The sequence below is a fragment of the Scyliorhinus torazame genome, chromosome 3, assembly GCF_047496885.1.
Source record: "Scyliorhinus torazame isolate Kashiwa2021f chromosome 3, sScyTor2.1, whole genome shotgun sequence".
NCBI lineage: Eukaryota > Metazoa > Chordata > Chondrichthyes > Carcharhiniformes > Scyliorhinidae > Scyliorhinus > Scyliorhinus torazame.
This window is the reverse complement of record NC_092709.1, coordinates 235,958,900-235,981,371: the sequence shown is the minus strand read 5'-3', so window position 1 is coordinate 235,981,371 and position 22,472 is coordinate 235,958,900. Positions and strand designations below refer to the sequence as shown.

Sequence of the window (22,472 nt, the reverse complement as noted above, 5' to 3'; positions counted from 1 at the left end):
CAAAGGGACCCAAAACCATTTCCTCCATTTTTGTCAGCACCAAACAAGGTAAGAGAAAGTGGTGGGTCGCAATGGTCAGCCAGCGTGGGCTGCGAAGGTGGGCCGGGTCCCAAAGGTGGGACGGTTGGTAAAAATGGGTCCCCGGAAAAAAGTTTGAAAAACACTGTTCTAGGTGACAGAGGTTGAAAATTTGAAAGGTATTGTCAAAGGAGCAATAGAAATTGCTGCCGTATATCTTGTGTTTGGTACACAACTGCCACTGTGCGCTGGTAATAGAGGAAAGGTGATTCAAAATTAAGTGAATTTAAGTGAATTCTTTAAGCAGTTTTCAATTCAATTTACCATATCTACACTCAACAGAGTTCAAATTTCCTTATTCTACATACCGGCTTCAGGAGTTTTTCCAATTTTCTCCAAACTCCAGTCACTCCAATATCCTGCCTCATCTTTTCTTTTACATCGAATTGTGAAGGCATAGTCAGTGAAAGGTTTCAGGTTTTGAACCGAGAAGGACTTCCGTTTGGATTTTGTATCCTCAGGAGGAACCTGTCAAGAAAATAATATCATGTAAGGCAGAGAAGCCATAGTCAAAAATCAAAAAGGGCGACAGTACAAGGTACAGTGACTGAGGGGAGCTCAGTGAATAGGACCAGAAATACTAAAAGAAATAAAACGGGAAGTGAAAACATTAATGGTAAGCGACGCGGCAGGTTGTTACAGGAAGATATGGGTTCGCGACAAGGAAAATTAGGAGAAAGGTTAAGAGGAAATATAACTTAGGAGAGGTTACTGATCGAGGTGTTAAGATTCAGAACAGAGGTAAAAAAGCCAACATAAGTGTACTTTAGTTGAATGCTCGTAGTATTCGGAATAAGATAAATGAGTTGATGGCGCAAATCATCGTGAATGACTATGATTTAGTGGCCATTACTGAAACATGGTTAAAGGATGGTCACGACTGGGTGTTAAATATCCCAGGGTATCAAACTTTTCGGAAGGACAGAGTGGATGGTAAGGGAGGTGGTGTAGCTGTGTTATTTAAGGATGACATTAAGGGATGACATCGGTGCTATGGAGGATAAGGTTGAATCCATTTGGGTGGAAATCAGGAATAGTAAGGCGAAAAAGTCACTGATAGGAGTAATCTATAGGCCACCAAATAGTAACATTATGGTGGGGCAGGCAATAAACAAAGAAATAACAGATGCATGTAGAAATGGTACAGCAGTTATCATGGGAGATTTTAATCTACATGTTGATTGGTTTAACCAGGTCGGTCAAGGCAGCCTTGAGGAGTTTATAGAATGTATCCGCGATAGTTTCCTCGAACAGTATGTAATGGAACCTACGAGGGAACAAGCTGTCCTAGATCTGGTCCGGTGTAATGAGACAGGATTGATTCAGGATCTCATAGTTAGGGATCCTCTCGGAAGGAGCGATCACAATATGGTGGAATTTAAAATACAGATGGAGGGTGAGAAGGTAAAATCAAGCACTAGTGTTTTGTGCTTAAACAAAGGAGATTACAATGGGATGAGAGAAGAACTAGCTAAGGTAGACTGGGAGCAAAGACTTTATGGTGAAACAGTTGAGGAACAGTGGAGAACCTTCCAAGTGATTTTTCACAGTGCCCAGCAAAGGTTTATACCAACAAAAAGGAAGGACGGTAAAAAGAGGGAAAATCGACCGTGGATATCTAAGGAAATAAGGGAGAGTATCAAATTGAAGGAAAAAACATACAAAGTAGCAAAGATCAGTGGGAGACTAGAGGACTGGGAAATCTTTAAGGGGCAACAGAAAGCTACTAAAAAAGCTATAAAGAAGAGTAAGATAGATTATGAGATTAAACTTGCTCAGAATATAACAGATAGTAAAAGTTTCTCCAAATACATAAAACAAAAAAGAGTGGCTAAGGTAAATATTGGTCCTTTAGAGGATGAGAAGGGAGATTTAATAATGGGAGATGGGGAAATGGCTGAGGAACTGAACAGGTTTTTTGGGTCGGTCTTCACAGTGGAAGACACAAATAACATGCCAGTGGACTGATGGAAATGAGGCTATGACAGGTGAGGACCTTGAGAGGATTGATATCACCAAGGAGGTGGTGATGGGCAAGCTAATGGGGCTAAAGGTAGACAAGTCTCCTGGCCCTGATGGAATGCATCCCAGAGTGCTAAAAGAGATGGCTAGGGCAATTGCAAATGCACGAGTGATAATTTACCAAAATTCACTAGACTCTAGGTGGTCCCGGCGGATTGGAAATTAGCAAACGTGACACTACTGTTTAAAAAAGGAGGTAGGCAGAAAGCGGGTAATTATAGGCCAGTGAGCTTAACTTCGGTAGTAGGGAAGATGCTGGAATCTATCATCAAGGAAGAAATAGCGAGGCATCTGGATGGAAATTGTCCCATTGGACAGACGCAGCATGGGTTCATAAATGGCAGGTCGTGCCTAACTAATTTAGTGGAATTTTTTGAGGACATTAACAGTGCAGTAGATAACGGGGAGCCAATGGATGTGGTATATCTGGATTTCCAGAAAGCCTTTGACAAGGTGCCACACAAAAGGTTGTTGCATAAGATAAAGATGCATGGCATTAAGGGGAAAGTAGTAGCATGGATAAAGGATTGGTTAATTAATAGAAAGCAAAGAGTGGGGATTAATGGGTGTTTCTCTGGTTGGCAATCAGTAGCTAGTGGTGTCCCTCAAGGATCAGTGTTGGGCCCACAACTGTTCACAATTTACATAGATGATTTGGAGTTGGGGACCAAGGGCAATGTGTCCAAGTTTGCAGACGACACTAAGATAAGTGGTAAAGCAAAAAGTGCAAAGGATATTGGAAGTCTGCAGAGGGATTTGGATAGGCTAAGTGAATGGGCTAGGGTCTGGCAGATGGAATACAATGTTGACAAATGTGAGGTTATCCATTTTGGTAGGAATAACAGCAAAAGGGATTATTATTGAAATGATAAAATATTTAAACATGCTGCTGTGCAGAGAGACCTGGGTGTGCTAGTGCATGAGTCGCAAAAAGTTGGTTTACAGGTGCAACAGGTGATTAAGAAGGCAAATGGAATTTTGTCCTTCATTGCTAGAGGGATGGAGTTTAAGACTAGGGAGGTTCTGCTGCAATTGTATAAGGTGTTAGTGAGGCCACACCTGGAGTATTGTGTTCAGTTTTGGTCTCCTTACTTGAGAAAGGACGTACTGGCACTGGAGGGTGCGCAGAGGAGATTCACTAGGTTAATCCCAGAGCTGAAGGGGTTGGATTACGAGGAGAGGTTGAGTAGACTGGGACTGTACTCGTTGGAATTTAGAAGGATGAGGGGGGATCTTATAGAAACATATAAGATTATGAAGGGAATAGATAGGATAGATGCGGGCAGGTTGTTTCCACTGGCGGGTGAAAGCAGAACTAGGGGGCATAGCCTCAAAATAAGGGGAAGTAGATTTAGGACTGAGTTTAGGAGGAACTTCTTCACCCAAAGGGTTGTGAATCTATGGAATTCCTTGCCCAGTGAAGCAGTAGAGGCTCCTTCATTAAATGTTTTTAAGATAAAGATAGATAGTTTTTTGAAGAATAAAGGGAGTAAGGGTTATGGTGTTCGGGCCGGAAAGTGGAGCTGAGTCCACAAAAGATCAGCCATGATCTCATTGAATGGTGGAGCAGGCTCGAGGGGCCAGGTGGCCTACTCCTGGTTCTTATGTTCTTATGTGAAAATAACTATACAGCACATTGAATTTAAGATTAAGAAAGTCATCTATCACTACATTTTTAGTAATGGTTCATGACTTCTCAGATATAATTAAACAAATTTAGGTTCAAAACAGCCGATGCCACCCGAGATAGCTTATTTAGCACTGACAAGATCAAACCTAGGATCACTTTGATCTCAAATGAAACAACTGCCAGAATTTTGCAGCCCCCCCCCCCGCACCAAAGGATTTATGGAAGATTCCACCAGAGTGAAGGGCAGGAAGAATTGGGCCAATGTTACACTACTTTAAAGTACTGTAATGGCGAATGGCCAGGAATTGGCAACTGCTACAGTTAAGTTGGTTGACAGAAACAGATGTGTCATTGAACAATATAATTGGAACTAGTTAATTATTTGGGTTTATTTCATTCAATGTTGTGGGGAAACAGTGAGAAAATTATGAGCAAATAATTACAAATTCAATTCCTGGAAGGTCAACAACATCTGAAAACTATTTCTCATAATTACTCGTTATTCTTCGTGCATCAAAATAGAGATCCAAGTTTATGCAAAGACAAAATCTGTTGAATTCTTTCAAGTTAATTATCTGTGAATTTGATAATCTACCTTAACATATGCAACAAATAGTCAACTTCTTTACCAGGGCAATAACTTACCTGCATCCACTCTGGATTATCAACAATTCTATATCGTAGATTGTATTCGAGGTCATATGTATATGGAACAACTGGATTTTCCCATTTCAGAGTCAAGACTGTGCTTATATGTTTTACGTGTTGCACAGATGTTATCTTTGGAGGATCAGGTTTTACTGAAATACAAGAGAAACTAATTTAACATGGACAGATAACCATAAAATGAGATTTGGAAACAGACTGCAAGCCAAAAAACAAGGAAAGAGACAAAAAAATAAGTATCTTGACACTATTTCAACTTCTTTGCAATCCCACAACACTTGTGCAAGCCGGTCAATTCTCAACTCTTCAAATCCTGTGTAACATAGATGTTGGAAAGAAAAAATAAAAACAAAAGTCGGTTTGCTTGAAATGTTTGCAATAACAGTGTACCAAAATTCCCAATGGCAATTCAAACCAAAATAAGAGGGGGATGCAGTTAATGGAAGAGGGCAAATGGTGCCATCAAATAATTAGGTCCTGAGGGTGAATCTAAAGGTGCAGGGATATGTAGCAAAAGGGAAGAGTTCCATAGTGTAGAGAAAAATGGTTTAAAGCCCGGTCATGGATTTTGGGGTGGGGGGGGGGGGGGGGGGGGTGTAAAAGTGTTGGGCAAAGGCAAGAGGATAGAATGGAGAGATGAAAGAGCAAGATACATTCTTTCAGAGGACAAGTCTAAGTTAGTATTAGGAGTTTTGTTAAAACTGTTCTGCAAATTGCCAACGTTAGCAAAATATGACAGTAGCTCTATACATCACGTAGTATATAGCTATTTGCATATTCATTATTCTTCTAGTTAACAGACATGCAGAGCTTCACTCATCACTTGCTATGGTGGTAAACCTTTTCTACTGCTTTCTATTAACTCATTATCTGTACATCAGTCAGGATACCTCAACTAAATACACAAACTGCGAAATCATATCACAAAAGCAACTGAGTAAAATGGGGTATGTATACGCTGTCAAACAGTGATGAAACATGTTGTTGTGATTTAAAAATATTCAAAATGATAAATATAAGGAATAACACATGATGTGATGAAATCTATGGTTTCAAAGCTTATATCTTTTTTGAGACAGATTCCATCTGGGAAGTGAGACAGGGAAGGCAGACTGACCCTCCTAGTTTTTAAGGAAACCAAAACTGAAACTGTTTGAGGCTACATGGAGTGGCACAGAGCCACCCAAGCTCAATAGTAGCAGGCAAGCTGAAGACAGAGATTAAATCCAGAAACTGAGAATAAACTTATTTGCTATTTCTATTAATTGGAAGATAACATTGATGAGTTTACGACATCCAGATTCTCTCAAGTAGAGTTGAGGAGGTTCTGTAGATGTGTGCCATTTTTGGTGAAGAATACACCCCTGGAACTTTGTTTGCTTGTAGGCCTATGTTTGCTGGCGATCAGTTTGGCTCCTAGACGAAAATGAGCTGAAATTCTTTGTAGAGTTTTGAAGGAAATCATGATTGGCTTTAATGACTTATGTCCCGAGTAGACTGCTGAACCAATTCTTAAGATCAGTTTATCTATCATTTAACATGTAATCTATAGTTTACAATGAATTAATTGATGCTATTCTGTAACTCTTGAATAGTAAAAATTCTTCAGTTTTACAGTGAAATCATGTCATTGTTTTAGTAAATAACTGGGACTTTCGACTTCTCTTTTTAAAAAAATCTACTGAGATTGTAACAACGATGGGTCTTGGAAAACCAAACAGCGATCCGAGCCTGCATAACTAGCCAATGATCAAAAGCAGTTGTGGGGTTTCTGTCAATTCTAGGACAAATAATTGTTGGTTCTCCAATTAAACCACGCAGTGGAATCAAAAATATTCAAATTGAGAGCCAACAATACTAGATGTTGTCAGTCTGTGCACAAAGAATTCAAAATTATGTCAAATGTCTGTGTGGATTTTGCACTTTCTCCCCTTGTCTGTGTGGGTTTCCTCTGGGTGCTCTGGTTTCCTCATACAGTCCAAAGAAGTGCAGGATACATTTTGACAAATGACATTAGAGTGACTTTAGATTTAACACTAGAAATATTGAGCATGGATTGATCGCTATTGCTCATAAGGTTTCCCCCATAATAAATACATCGATGCATACTCACTAACATCAACTGGATCCAGCCACAGTACATCAGATTTTGCACTGCCCAAGTCATTATGCACCTCCACCCAAATTTTATTGGAAACAAAATAAGAAATAGTTGGATAGAAAATTGTGTACGAGTTGTTCACATTATTTAGTAGCTGATATGACTTCAACCTGTCGGGTGCAATTCTGAAAAAGAAAAATTAGAATGTTTCAACACTTATTTTTGATATAAAATGTTAAGCTCATTCAGGCTTATAGCAAGGGCTATTTATTCAAGTCACAATGTTGTTTCTGAGCAATGTGTCCCTAAACATGCATGATTCTAAGCTACTTACAGGAATATCTCTGATATGGAGATGCCGGCATTGGACTGGGGTGAGCACAGTAAGAAGTCTTACAACACCAGGTTAAAGTCCAACAGTTTGTTTTGAATCACTAGCTTTCGGAGCCCTGCTCCTTGCTCAGGTGAATTCACCCGAGGAAGGAGCAGTGCTCCGAAAACTAATGATTCGAAACAAACCTGTTGGACTTTAACCTGGTGTTGTAGGAATATCACTGACTGCAAATTATATTGTTCAGATTTCATTTTTTTTAAATGCTTCCTTTTAGCAAGATCATCAAAATATTATCTTTAAGTAGTAAATTACATGGTAGCACAATGATTTAGTCTGTTGCTTCACAGAGCCAGGGTCCCAGGATCGATTCCCGGCTTCGGTCACTGTATGTGCGGAGTCTGCACGTTCTCCGTGTCTGCGTGGGTTTCCTCCGGATGCTCCAGTTTCCTCCCACAAGCCAAAAGGTGTGCTGTTAGATGAATTGGACATTCTGAATTCTCACTTTGTGTACCCGAACAAGCGCCGGAATGTGGCGACTAGGGGCTTTTCACAGTAACTTAATTGCAGTGTTAATATAAGCCTACTTGTGACATTAAAGATTATTAAATGGCCCAAGGATAAAAATTGAAAATATAATCCCCAAACACATAGGAAATAAATGTTGATTGTGATTTCTCTATGCTTAAAAACTGAACATTTAAGAAAATGTTTTTAAATCGCAATTAACTTTCTGTAGGATGACCTGCAAAACTAATTGTTGACAAAGCAACCGTATACTTACGACAATTTAAACTGATAGCTGGTTGGCAAGTATGTATTATTTCCCGGATTCCAGGAGCAAGTCATATTTCTTTCATGATATGTAATACATGACAAGTGTTTTGGCTTCTCTGGTGGTACTAAAGGAAAAAATCAACAGAAAATGTATTCCATCACAATTCACAATAAAAGAAAATTGAGCACTGTATAAGAAACATCATTTATCATACATCAGGAGCTTTTTGAGCTTTTAGTATATGCCTATGTCGTTCAAAGTCTGATGGAGACTCACAGGTGAATGTATATAGTCTGCATAGATCACAAATTGCCTTTACAATTGCCTGGGTATTCTTTTTAAAAATATAAAGTTATAGAGTACCCAATTCATTTTTCCAATTAAGGGGCAATTTAGCGTGGCCAATTCACCTAGCTGACATCTTTTAGGTTGAGGGGGCGAAACCCACGCAAACACGGGGAGAATGTGCAAACTTCATTTGGACAGTGACCCAGAGTCGGGATCGAACCTGGGACCTCGGCGCCGTGAGGCAGCAGGGCTAACCCACTGCATCACCGTGCTGCCCATATTGCCTGGATATTCTGATTTATCCATTGAGATCAGTATCACGAACAGTATTGGGCATGTCCAAAATGTCCGTCATGTTTGCCTACATAACTAATGATATTTATTCATTTTTTATAAATTTAGAATACCCAATTTATTTTTCCAATTAAGGGGCAATTTAGTGCGGCCAGTCCACCTGCCCTACACATCTTTGGGATGTGGGGGTGAAACACATGGGGAGAATGTGCAAACTCTACACGGACAGTGACCCAGAGCCATGATCGAACCTGGAACCTTGGTGCCGTGAGGCAGCAATGCTAACCACTGCGCCGTGTTGCCCTTACTAATGATATTTTAATAAAATTCATTATATGCAAAATGATTTCAGATGTTGTGAAGGATGCAACAAGTCACTAAAAATGCACTTCTCTCTTTCTAACTTCTAGTCTCACACAATTCAAGCAAGGAAAGAATCAACGAGTAGAAAATAAAATCCCAAATATAACCGTTGGACAGGTTGAACTGTCAGGGCTTGAGATGTTGAATACAGATTGTGGTCTTCAGTTTGAAGGGTATCTGTTCACTTAATTAGGTTAAATCAAAATAGTTCTTACATTTAGAAAAATGTGCAAAACAATTTAGCACATTCATTATCCCTTTTTATTAGCTTCTCTTCACTTGAATCTTTAAGATAAACATTAGCCTCATCTATAAGAAACTTAGCCAGGCCAGGAAAGAAAGGGATTTTATTCTAAACACTGACTCCCCAGCTGCAACTCCACCTCCAGCCATGCTTGGAAACCGAGCATTTTGCCTATTTGCTAGCTCATAATTTGACAGCCAACTGTTATTGGTATGTGTTTAGTCAAGATAGAAACAATATTTATTTTTCGAATAGCCCACTGGACTGTGACTGTTGCATTCATTTAAGTTACTTTGCTGAGTCACTTTTCTAAAGAGGGAACAGATTTATCAAAAGCTGTAGGAAGTGATGGCAACCATCGATGGTGTTTTGTGAATATAAAGTAAAAAAATACTTCCCTTTGATTGACAAAACCTCAGAGCACTTGGATAATATGAAGCACAGTCACTGAATCTGACATTTAAAGAAATTTGTAAATTCCAGATACACCAGAATTCGTGCATTCTTGGACAGTTGGGAAATGAAAGAAACCCATAAAATCCCTTTAATGGAGTAGGCCAAGTTGCTTATGTTTAAGTGCATGGGTTCTTCAGTCATCCAAATTTTAACTTCAAATACTGGCAATAGTTTCTTTCACGCTTTGGTTTGACTGGTTAGCAAATGCTGTGACTTTATGGCATCATTTGCAAATAAATGGGTTTATTTTTTGTGGACAACTATATATCAGTTAGTGTTCGAAACCTTGGATATGCTTTGTGAAAGCACAAAGTGGGGGAGAGAGTAAACAAAAATCACATTCCAGCCCACCATAAAAAATGGAATACAGCCATTCTAATTGTCCTTATATGCAAGCTAAACCTTTCCTGGTATCTGTACAAGTATGGAATGCTCAAATCGTATGATAAAACTATGATAACTAAACTTTGTTGTAGAAACAGACATTGACTGTGCTTTAATCTTGTCTGCATCCTCACAATATTTTTATTCTGGTCAACTTAACTTCTGGAATGCGTCAGTGAAAACAATGCCTACTTCTGGAATATTAAAAAATGAGATGGTTAGATAGTTAAATATCCCTTTTATCCTTCTTGCCCACAAAAAACACTTACATCCTGCTCTAATTTGTATTCCGAAGACAGTTGTTACTTGATCCTCATTGAGTTGTACATTGCAGGTCAGAAGTGCAATCCCAACACTGGAAATGTTCAGCGTTACATTAGACACTGTACTATTGACTGTGTGGTAGAAGTCTTTTGATATTTTATCTTCTTTTAACTTCCAGAATATCTGATTCGCATCCACTTTACTTTTTTTTACGAAGGTATCATTAAGGATGCAGGATGCTTCTAGTTGTGAGCCAAGTGCTCTTACTGGTGACTCCGGTATGATGTAGGCATGCCTCTCAATTAAACTATCTATTAGAGGAAAGAAATGAAACTAGTTTAGCAACTACACCTATGTGTCACAAAATACATTTCTCAACAGTATTTATACAACTGAAGTAGACTGGTTCAAGCTGATTTTTTAAAGACATGATATAAAATGCACATGTAAGGTAAGGGGGCATAATCTGAAAAGTGAGGGCAACAGAACAAGTCCTATTTTACTGAGGCCTCTCAGGAGATTTACAATGCTAGTTATGCCTTGTGAGATCGAACGAGATCTCGCTAGGGACTCGCGATCTGGATTCCATCCACAATGAGGTCAAATGGCCTTGCTTCGGAGACCCTATCATGTTAGCACTGGTTTCAACAAACGTGGACCAGGTGTAATGGAAGGGGGTCGCGCAAGCAATTGGAAGGCACTGGGTGGTTGGGTTGGACTCTGAGCAGGCAGTGCTACTCTGGCCCCGCCAGGCGCTGGCCCCGCCACCACCAGGCACTGCCACCCAGGCACCTCCAGGTTCGCAAGGGCACTATCAAAATGCCCATGTGCCAGGATCTGCAGATGCCTTGGCCTTACGAGGTGGAGTGTGGGGAGGCCCGAGGATCCCCCAATTGGTACAGAGGCCACGGGCGGGGTGTGGTGGGGTCAACTGAGCTCTTTAGTGCAGGAAATGAGTCTAAGTGTGGCCTTGGCGAGGCGTACTTTGCTCGAAAAAAAGTGTCCCGTCCCATTTAATAGCAAGATCATTCTCGGTGCAGCAAATGCTGGGACTCATCCCGCTAAACGCACCCTCAACATCTTTTTTTATTGCATTAAATCACGTCCTAATCTTTTTCAAAATTGACTGGCTTATCTCAAGAAGGCAAATGCAGTACAAGAGACCTCAAACTGGTGAAGACTGGTCAGGAAAAATGGAAATTGTTGCATTCAATGAGTCTCTTTAATAGCAACTTAATTAAATTGAGGATATTGGACAAGATATCGGGTTTTTCGAAGTTGTGAAGTTCTGAATTCAAACTGATAGAAATTGACAGAAAAGTCATGACTGCAGTTGGTGTTGCTACCATTAGTGCTTTTCAAGAGCTGCACAAGCCTCTTCAGTGCCATGGTGAAGGTTGGCAGCAGGTAAGTGCAGCTGAAGACGAGGGAGACAGGACACACTGACTTCAAAGAAGTTGGCAATCAGCTGTTCAGCACTGAAAGCACTCTCAACTTGGCCATGGCTGCAGGTCTTTAGTTTCACTAAACCAAGCTTTCCCTACTTGTCAGTTTTGCTACAGAAGCAGTACCCGGCTAGCATTCATCAGGTTAACCATAACATGCTGCTGATAGCTCAGGAAATAGATCTGCTGGTTCAGAACGCATTGTTCAACAGTACAGTACTCGGGTCGTGCCGGCCTTCAGTTGGAAGGTTGGGCGAGGCAGGATTTTGGGTAAACAACTAGGAGCAGAGGGGCAATCTGAAACTGATTGCAACTCTGACTAAGTTCAGGCCCAGTGTTCAGAGTTTGACAAATCTGGATTTGGCTTGTGGCCATTTTATCTCAAGTACTTGAGATTCTATAATTGTGGCAGTGCTGAATTGGAGCAGAACATCCAGAAAATTGGGACCTCCATTCTATATTTCTATCCCCCTTCCTTTTTTGATTTTTTTTTCAAATTAAGGGGCAATTTAGTGTGGCCAATCCATCGAACCTTCACATCTTTGGGTTGTGGGAGTGAGATCCACGCAGACATGGGGAGAATGTGCAAACTCCACACGGAGAGTTACCCAGGGCCGGAATTCGAACCCGGGTCCTCGGCGCCGTGAGGCAGCACTGTTAACCACTGCTCCACTGTGCCGCCCACTATCTCCCTTCCCGATTTCTTGACCTGCATTTCCAGCAATGGCTTTGAGAACTCTTTTGGTTTAGATAATTAATGCATGCATTTAAATTCAATTTGAAAAATACCAAAAAGCCAGGCTTTCTAAGCAATAAAAACATTAGAAAAATCAAGGATGAGGAAAAGACTTCAATGCTTGATATACTATTGCTTGCAGCAAACATTTTGTAATATCTACATCTCCAGAAATTCTATGCAGTTCAATCTCTGTAATAATATGACAATAAGCCAGTATACTAGGTTAGTGTCCTGGACTATGGCCTACACACAAAAACTGATTCAATATCACTGTTTCTGCAAGTCACTCCTGCTGATAGCTCAGGAAATATATCTTAGTGCAAACAAATCATTCTAATTTATTGCTTAAAGCAAATATCAAAAATGAAGATGATAAGCTATGAGACATAGCACATAATTATTCTTTACTTACCTGTACTTAAACATACACTGAATTGTATGTATAGATGTCCGATCAACGTCAACCAACCCCACTGCAGAAACATGATTCTAGCAGCCACTAAAATATAAAAAGATGGTCAATGTTGAAATTAACCAATTTACCTCAACATTAGCTTTTGATTTTGGATAAAATTTAGCTAGAGCAAATATTAAATAGCAACACAGGATTGCACTAGTTGGTGTTCCAACATGCTGCCAATAATGTCAACCCCCTGCTAACTCAACACTATATGATGAAGAACCAAAGGAATCAAAATGTTAACTATGTTTTCTCTCAGTTCCTCCTGGGGTTTTCCAGCATCCTCGGTTCTTGAATTATATTCAACACTAGTGTTATCTCCAATTGGTTTGCTCCTGGGCAGCTTCAAAAACTTGAGCATTTTATCTATCCATACTCTTTGCTGGGAAATAAGATGACATCAAGGATAGCAATATCCCATTTTCTTTTAATAATCTGGGCAAAAATAAGTCTGTTAATAGTGTTGCAGCTAAGAGCATTAACCCAGTTATGGATCATAAATAGGAGAAACTGAAAATAACTAACTACAGATGTTATCTGTATGAGTTACAGGTCAAGTCCACATGAGAAATTAGATACCAACTAAATTTGCACTCTGAAGGCATAGTAATTACAACTGGGGATGCTCAAGAGGGGACAAAATTAGAGGAGCATAGATATCTCAGGAGGTTTATAGGTCGGGAGAAGTTCACAAATCTCAGAAAAAAAAAAAATCTCATCTCGACCTTAAATGGGAGACACCTTATTTTTAAACTATGTGCCCTAGTCTCTCCCACAAGTGGAAACATCCTTTCAACATCCACCCCGTCAAACTCCCTCAGGATCTTTTGCGTTTCAATACAATCAGATCTCATTCTTCTGAACTTCTGTCCTCTACCTTGGGCGAGATTCTCTGACCCCCCGCCGGGTCGGAGAATCGCCGGGGGCTGGCGTGAATCCCGCTCCCGCCGGTTGCCAAATTCTCCACCACCAGGTATTCGTCGGGGGCGGGAATCGCGCTGCGCCGGTTGGCGGGCCCCCCCCACGATTCTCCGGCCCGGGTGGGCCTAAGTCCCGCCGCTAAAATGCCTGTCCCGCCAGCGTAGATTAAACCACCTACCTTACCGGCAGGCCAAGGCGGCGCGGGCGGGGTCCGGGGGGGGGGGGGGGGCGATCTGGCCCCAGGGGGTGCCCCCACGATGCCCTGGCCCGCGATCGGGGCCCACCGATCAGCGGGTGGGCCTGTGCCGTGGGGGCACTATTTCCCTTCTGCCTTCGCCACGGTTTCCACCATGGCGGAGGCGGAAGAGACTCCCTCCACTGCGCATGCGTGGGCGTGCCGTCAGCGGCCACTGACGCTCCCACGCATGCGCCGCCCGGAGATGTCATTTCCGCGCCAGCTGGCGGGGCACCAAAGGCCTTTTCCGCCAGCTGGCAGGGCAGAAATTCGTCTGGCACCGGCCTAGACCCTTAAGGTTGGGGCTCGGCCCCCAAAGATGCGGAGCATTCCGCACCTTTGGGGTGGCGCGATGCCCGGCTGATTTGCGCCGTTTTTGGCGCCAGTCGGCGGACATTGCGCCGTTTCCGGAGAATTTTGCCCCTTATGTGAGACCTTCCCTTCGGTTCTCCTTCCCATCCACCCACAAACTTTTCACTTGTTCAAAACCTATACATTTCAAACTCTTTTCCCCATTCTAACAGACCTGAAATGTTAACTTTTCTCTCTAAAGATGCTGCTAGACCTGCTGAGCCTTTCCAGTATTTTCCGTTTTCATTATTGGGCAAGAATGGACTGGGAATATATAAACTGATGAAATGAAATGAACTGAAAATCGTTTGTTGTCACAAGTAGGCTTCAAATGAAGTTACTGTGAAAAGCCCCTAGTCGCCACATTCCTGCGCCAGCTTGGGGAGGCTGAAACGGGAATTGAACCGTGCTGCTGGCCTGCCATGGTCTGCTTTCAAAGCCAGCGATTTAGCCCTGTGCCAAACCAGCCCCAAAATACTCCATAGGGCAAGGCAGTTCTTATCTTAATTTAGCCAATCTTTACAGGGTACCATAGCAAATGGTTTGTCGCTTCACCAGTAATCCAGGAGGTTGGACTAATGTTCCAGAGATGTGGATTTTAAGCTCCCCCATGACAGCTAGTTATATTAAAGACAGTTAAACAAATAAATCCAGAATAAAAAGCCAGCATCTGTTATGATGACCATGAAATCACTGGATTGTTGTAAAACCCCACCTAACATGCTTTAGGGAAGGAAATCTTCTATGCTTACATAGTCTGGTTGGGCGGCAGGGTGCACAGTGGTTAGCACTGCTGCCTCACAGCACCAGGGACCAGGATTTTATTCTGACCTTGGGTGATTTTATGTAGAGTTTGTGCTTTCACTCAAGTGTCTGCATGGGTTTCCTCCGGGAGGTGCATCTGGTTTCCTCCCACAGTCCAAAGATGTGCAAATAGGAAATGATTTCTGGGCTTGCGAGCGATGCCCACATACCCAAAACAAATTAAAACCTATTGAAAATTGCTCTCATCAGGTTGAAACCTTAGCTACTAAACAAAATCATATAATTTACAGTGCAGAAAGAGGCCATTCAGCCCATCAAGTCTGCACCAGTCCTTGGAAAGGGCGCCCTACTTAGACCCACGCCTCCACCCTATCCCTGTAACCCAGTAACCTCACCTAACCTTTTGGACACATCTTTAGTCTGTGGGAGGAAACCAGAGGAAACCCATGCAGACACAGGAAAAATGTGCAAACTCCACACAATCGGCGGAGGTCGGAATTGAATCTGGGTCTCTGGCATTGTGAGGCAGCAGTGCCAACCACTGTGCCACCATGTTACAGTTTGATTGTATTAGTTGAATGTTTACTTGTTGCATTGACAACTTGCAGTTTGGAAGTGTAGTTTAAACAGAAAAATTGGTAACTTTCATATTTTATGTTGCCTATTTTTAATTTGACAATTTTATTTTCACCCCAATAATTCTGTTCAGGGAAATTGCATTAAAATATTCCAAAATTGTTCAAATTTAGGAATTTGTATGAAGGTTAAAGTCCAAAGATGTGCAGGTTAGTGGAATAGACATGCTGAATTGTCCCTAGGTGACGTTACAAGGATGGGGTGGGGGAAATGTGCCTGGGTTGGGGTGCTCTTTCAGAGGATCGTGTGGCCTCGATGGGCCCCAAATGGCCTCCTTCTGCACTGTAGGGATTTGATGATTCTATCTTTTCATGGCACAATTTTGGTTCCTGTGAAGGAATCCTCCAAGTATCTTAAAATATGTGACTTCACTGGATCTGTAAAGACTTAATTACCTGCAAATGCTTGCATTCAAAGCATCATCTTGCATCTTTGACTTTGTCTACATACATGTTTCTGGAACCTACCTCTTCATTCACCCGAGGAAGGAGCAGTGCTCCGAAAGCTAGTGATTTGAAACAAACCTGTTGGACTTTAACCTGGTGTTGTAAGACTTCTTACTGTCCTTGAATAAAGTCTAACATACCACTTGCCTTCCCAACTGTATGCTACAGCTGCATGTTAATCTTCTGTGGTTCATAGACAAATCACGCGGAATATCAACATTTAATAGTTTTGCTTTTTCATTCATCCAAACCAAAATGAATAATTTCACACCTCCTCATTATATTCTTGTCTCTCAGCATCTTGCCCAATCACTTCGCCTGTCTATAATCTTGTCTATATAACCTGCCTATATAAAATATAGTAATCTAAAAGAAGATTGCAAAAGATTTTTTCGATATATAAAAGGTAAGAGAGGCAAGAATGGACATTGGACCACTGGAAAACGAGGCTGGAGAAGTAGCAATGGGGAAAAAAGAAATGGCAGAGAAACTGAAAAGGCACTTTGCATCAGTCTTCTTGGTAGAAGTCACCAATGGCATACCAAAACTGAGTCGGGGCAGAGGTGAGTGTAGTGGCCACCACCAAGGTAAAGGTTCTGGGGAAACTGAAAAGGTCTGAAGGTGGATAAATCACCTGGACCAGATGGACTGCATCCCAGGGTTCTGAACGAGATAGCTGAGGAGATTGTGGAGGCATTGGTGGTGCTCTTTCAGGAATAAATGGAGGCAGGGAGGGTCCCAGAGGACTGGAAATTGGCTAATGTAACACTCCTGTTTAAAAAGGGAGGGAGGCAGAAGACTGGAAATTATAGGCTGGTTAGCCTGACTTTGGTCATTGGTAATATTTTGGAGTCCGTTATTAAGGATGAGATTGCAGAATATTTAAGATGTGCATGGTAAAATAGGGCTGAGTCAGCACGGCTTCGCAAAGGGGCGGTCATGTCTGACAAATCTGTTAAGTTCTTTGAGGAGGTAACAAGGAAGTTCGACAGGAGAGTCAGTGGACATGATCTTTTTGGATTTCCAGAAGGCCTTTGACAAGGTGCCATACAGGAAGCTACTTAATAAGAAAAGAACCTATGGCATTAGGGGCAAGGTACTGGCATGAATAGAGGATTGGCTGACGTGCAAAAGACAGAGTGGGGATAAAAGGGTATTTTTCAGGATGGAAGCCAGTGACTATGGTGTTCCGTAGGGGTCAGTTTTGGGAACACAACTATTCACTATTAATGAACCAGAAGGAGGAACTGAAGGCATTATTGCCCAAGTTTCAGATGATACATAGATATGTAGAAGGGCAGGTAGTGTTGAGGAAGTGGGGAGGTTGCAGAACGGCTTGGACAGGCTAGGAGAGTGGGCAAAGAGTTGGCAGATGGAACACAATGTGGAAAGGAAAGGTGTGAGGCTATGCACTTGGTAGGAAGAAGAGAATTGGACTATTTTCTAAATGGGGGAAGGCTTTAGGAACCTGCAGCACAAAGGGTCTTGGGAGCCCTAGTTCAGGTCTCTCAAGGTCAACATGCAGGTTTAGTTGACAGTTTGGACGGCAAATGCAATGATAGCATTCATATTAAGAGGGCTAGAATACAAGAGCAGGGATGTACTCCTGAGGCTGTGTAAGTCTCTGGTCAGACCCCATTTGCACTATTGTGAGCAGTTTTGGGCCCCGCATCTAAGGAAGGAGGTGCTGGCCTTGGAGGTTGTCCAGAGAAGGTTCAAAAGAATGATCTGGGAATGAAGGACTTGTCATATGAGGAGCGGTTGGGAACTCTGGGTCTGTATTCAATGGAATTTTGAAGGATGAGGGGAGATCTCATTTAAACTTACAGAATACGGAGCGGTCAAGATAGAGTAGACGTGGAGAAGTTGCTTCCACTAGTAGGAGCGACTAGAACCCAAGGGCACATACTCAGACTGAAGGGACAATCTTTGAAAACCGAGAGGAGGTAGAATTTCTTAATTTCTTCAGCCAGAGGGTGGTGAATTGGTGGAACTCATTGCCACAGAAGGCTGTGGAGGCAAAGTCACTGAGTGTCGTTAAGACAGAGATAGATAGGTTCTTGATTAATAAGGGAATCAGGGGTTATGGGGAAGGCAGGAGAATAGGATGAGAAACACATCAGCCATGATTAAATGGTGGAGCAGACTCGATGGGCCAAAATGGCCTAATTTTGAAGCACTTCATTCTCAGCACAGTAGCAGTGGTTAGCACTGGATTCACATCACAGTTCCAGGGTCCCAGGTACGATTCCCGGCTTGGTCACTGTCTGTGCGGATTCTGCATGTTCTCCCAGTGTCTGTGTGGGTTTCCTCCGGGTGCTCCAGTTTTCTCCCACAGTCCAAAGGTGTGCAGGTTAGGTGGATTGGCTATGCTAAATTGCCCATAGTGTCCAAAAAAGGTTAGGTGGGGTTACTGGGTTGCAGGGATAGGGTGGAGGTGTGGACTTAAGTAGGGTGCTCTTTACATGCGCTGGTGCAGACTCGATGGGCCAAATGGCCTCCTTCTGCACTGTAAATTCTATGTTCTATGTTCAGTACACCAGATGTGGTCTCACCAAGGCCCTGGACAGCTGCAGTAAAACTCCTTTATATTCCATTCCCCTTACTGTAAATAACAACTTTTCATTTAACTTTCTAATTACTAGCTGCACTTGAAATGATCTTTTTATGACCCACGACGAGGACATTCAGAACCCTCTGTACCACCGAGTTCTGAAATCTTTCCATTTGAATAGAACACTGCCTTTTCTATTCTTCCTGTCAACATGGACTAATTCACATTTTCCAGCATGATACTCCATCTGCCGAGTTTCCTACTCACTTGACCTAGTTAAATTAGTTTGCAGACTCTCTACATACTCTTGACAAATTTACTTTCCTACCTATCTTGGTGTCAGCACCAAGTTTAGTCACGATGCACTCAAGTCCCTTCATCCAGGTCGTAGATGTAAATAGTAAATAGTCAGCCCTGACCCCGATGGCACCTCACTATTTACAATTTGCCAACCCGAAAAGACCCATTGCACCTACTCTTTGATTCCTGTTAGCTAACCAATCCTTTATCCATGCAAATATGTTACTACTACAGCAAGGGCTCTTAACTTGTTAAATAACCGTTGATATCAAACGCCCTTTAGAAATCCAAATATACCACATCTACAGATTCTGCTTTACTCATCTCTGCTTATTACTTTCCTCAGTGAAGTATAATTTTCCTTTCAAAAAACCATGTTGACTATGCCTAATCCCATTATCATTTTCTAAGCACCCTCCCAATGAATTCTAGCAATTTCGCTATGATCATTGTCAGGCTAACTGGAATACAGTTTCCAGCTTTCTGTATCCCTTTTTGAATAAAGTGCCATGTTTGCTATTTTCCAGAATCTAAAGAATTTTCAAATATTACAATGCCTCTATGATCTTGCAGCCACTTATTTTAAGAAGTCTTACAACACCAGGTTAAAGTCCAACAGGTTTGTTTCGATGTCACTAGCTTTCGGAGCGCTGCTCCTTCCTCAGGTGAATGAAGAGGTATGTTCCAGAAACATATATATATAGACCAATTCAAAGATGCCAAACAATGCTTGGAATGCGACCATTAGCAGGTGATTAAATCTTTACAGATTCAGAGATGGGGTAACCCCAGGTTAAAGAGGTGTGAATTGTGTCAAGCGAGGACAGTTGGTAGGATTTCGCAGGGCAGATGGTGGGGGATGAATGTAATGCGACATGAATATCAGGTCCCGGTTGAGGCCGCACTCATGTGTGCGAAACTTGGCAATAAGTTTCTGCTCGGCGATTCTGCGTTGTTGCGCGTCCTGAAGGCCGCCTTGGCGAACGCTTACCCAGAGATCAGAGGCTGAATGCCCTTGACTGCTGAAGTGTTCCCCGACTGGAAGGGAACATTTCTGCCTGGTGATTGTCGCGCGATGTCCGTTCATTCGTTGTCGCAGCGCCTGCATGGTCTCGGCAATGTACCATGCTTCGGGACATCCTTTCCTGCAGCGTATGAGATAGACAACGTTGGCCGAGTCGCACGAGTATGTACCGCGTACCTGGTGGGTGGTGTTCTCACGTGTAATAGTGGTATCCATGTCGATGATCTGGCACGTCTTGCAGAGATTGCCATGGCAGAGTTGTGTGGTGTCGTGGTCACTGTTCTGAAGACTGGGAAGTTTGCTGCAAACAATGGTTTGTTTGAGGTTGCGCGGTTGTTTGAAGGCAAGTAGTGGGGGTGTGGGGATGACCTTGGCAAGATGTTCATCGTCATAAATGACGTGTTGAAGGCTGTGAAGAAGATGACGTAGTTTCTCCGCTCCGGGGAAGTACTGGACGACGAAGGGTATTCTGTCGGTTGTGTCCCATGTTTGTCTTCTGAGGAGATCGGTGCGGTTTTTCGCTGTGGCGCGTTGGAACTGTCGATCGATGAGTCGAGTGCCATACCCGTTCGTACGAGGGCATCTTTCAACATCTGTAGATGTCTGTTACGCTCCTCCTCGTCTGAGCAGATCCTGTGTGTACGGAGAGCTTGTCCATAGGGGATGGCTTCTTTAATGTGTTTAAACTACACAATGACGTTAATAAGTTCCATCCAACCACAGACTCACCATGGACTACTCTCCAAAATCAGTTGCATTCTTGGACACACTCGTCTCCATCAAGGACGGTCACCTCAGCACTTCACTTTACCGCAAAGCCACGGATAACCTCACGATGCTCCACTTCTCCAGCTTCCACCTTAAACACATTAAAGTAGCCATCCCCTATGGACAAGCTCTCCGTACACACAGGATCTGCTCAGACGAGGAGGAGCGTAACAGACATCTACAGACGTTGAAGGATGCCCTCGTACGAATGGGATATGGCACTTGACTCATCGATCGACAGTTCCAACGCGCCACAGCGAAAAACCGCACCGATCTCCTCAGAAGACAAACATGGGACACAACCGACAGAATACCCTTCGTCGTCCAGTACTCCCCCGGAGCTGAGAAACTACGTCATCTTTTTCACAGCCTTCAACAAGTCATTGATGACGATGAACATCTTGCCAAGGTCATCCCCACACCCCCACTACTTGCCTTCAAACAACCACGCAACCTCAAACAAACCATCGTTTGCAGCAAACTACCCAGTCTTCAGAACAGTGACCACGACACCACACAACCCTGCCATGGCAATCTCTGCAAGACGTGCCAGATCATCGACATGGATACCACTATTACACGCGAGAACACCACCCACCAGGTACGCGGTACATACTCGTGCGACTCGGCCAACGTTGTCTACCTCATACGCTGCAGGAAAGGATGTCCCGAAGCATGGTACATTGGTGAGACCATGCAGACGCTGCGACAACGAATGAACGGACATCGCGCGACAATCACCAGGCAGGAATGTTCCCTTCCAGTCGGGGAACACTTCAGCAGTCAAGGGCATTCAGCCTCTGATCTCCGGGTAAGCGTTCTCCAAGGCGGCCTTCAGGTCGCGCGGCAACGCAGAATCGCCGAGCAGAAACTTATAGCCAAGTTCCGCACACATGAGCGCGGCCTCAACCGGGACCTGAGATTCATGTCGCATTACATTCATCCCCCACCATCTGGCCTGCGAAATCCTACCAACTGTCCTGGCTTGACACAATTCACACCTCTTTAACCTGGGGTTACACCATCTCTAGATCTGTTAAGATTTAATCACCTGCTAATGGTCGCATTCCAAGCATTGTTTGGCATCTTTGAATTGGTCTATATATATGTTTCTGGAATATACCTCTTCATTCACCCGAGGAAGAAGCAGCGCTCCGAAAGCTAGTGACATCGAAACAAACCTGTTGGACTTTAACCTGGTGTTGTAAGACTTCGTACTGTGCTCACCCCAGTCCAACGCCGGTATCTCCACATCATGACTTATTAATATTTTAAGACCCTAGGATGCAGGCCATCCAGCCCCGGGGACAAGACTAGTCTAGATTAGGTCTAATCATTTTCCCAGCACCACTTCCCTGGTGACAGTGTTTTAGGTTCCTTCCTCCCTTTCACCTCAGCATTTTCAAGTATATTTGGGATATTGAAGTCTTCAACAGTGAAAAGAGACACAAAATACCTGTTCAATGCACCTGCCATTTCCTTGTTTTCCATTAACAATTCCCCAGACTCATTTTCTAGAGGATCAACATTAGCTCAAGTTACTCTGTTTCCAATTAAAAACTTGTAGAAGCCTTTACTATCAGTTTTATCTTACCGCTAGCTCTCTCTTGTACCCTACTTTTTACCTCATTCTTTGCTGCTTTTTAAATCTACCCAATCTTTTGACCTACTACTAATCCTTACAGATTTGTAGTGTTTCTTTTAACTTGATATTTTTATTTAGCCACAGATTATTCTTTCTCACTCCGCTAAATCTTTGCTGAAAGTTATTAAATAACTCCTTAAAAGTCTGTCACTGCATTTCTACGGTCCTACCTTTTAACCTATTTTCCCAGCTCACTTCAGCCAGCTCTGTCTTCATATTCTCAGTTACCTTTGTTTAGGTTCAAAACAGTTTTAGATCCACACTTGTCCCCTTCAAACCAAATG

The 22,472-nt window shown here is 42.7% G+C and overlaps 1 protein-coding gene across 4 annotated transcripts in view; it reads right to left on the bottom strand.

The window, feature by feature from the left end:
- LOC140408998 (interleukin-6 receptor subunit beta-like) overlaps window positions 1–22,472 on the bottom strand; it is a 117,137-nt gene that overhangs the window by 52,407 nt on the left and 42,258 nt on the right. For all 4 annotated transcript variants that reach the window (XM_072497009.1, XM_072497010.1, XM_072497008.1 and 1 more), the window contains 6 exons: window positions 12,496–12,582; window positions 9,905–10,210; window positions 7,613–7,730; window positions 6,510–6,682; window positions 4,376–4,530; window positions 387–546 (listed from right to left, as the gene is read on the bottom strand). In XM_072497009.1, the coding sequence (XP_072353110.1) occupies window positions 387–546; window positions 4,376–4,530; window positions 6,510–6,682; window positions 7,613–7,730; window positions 9,905–10,210; window positions 12,496–12,582 (999 nt within the window). The remainder of the gene's footprint in view (window positions 1–386; window positions 547–4,375; window positions 4,531–6,509; window positions 6,683–7,612; window positions 7,731–9,904; window positions 10,211–12,495; window positions 12,583–22,472) is intronic.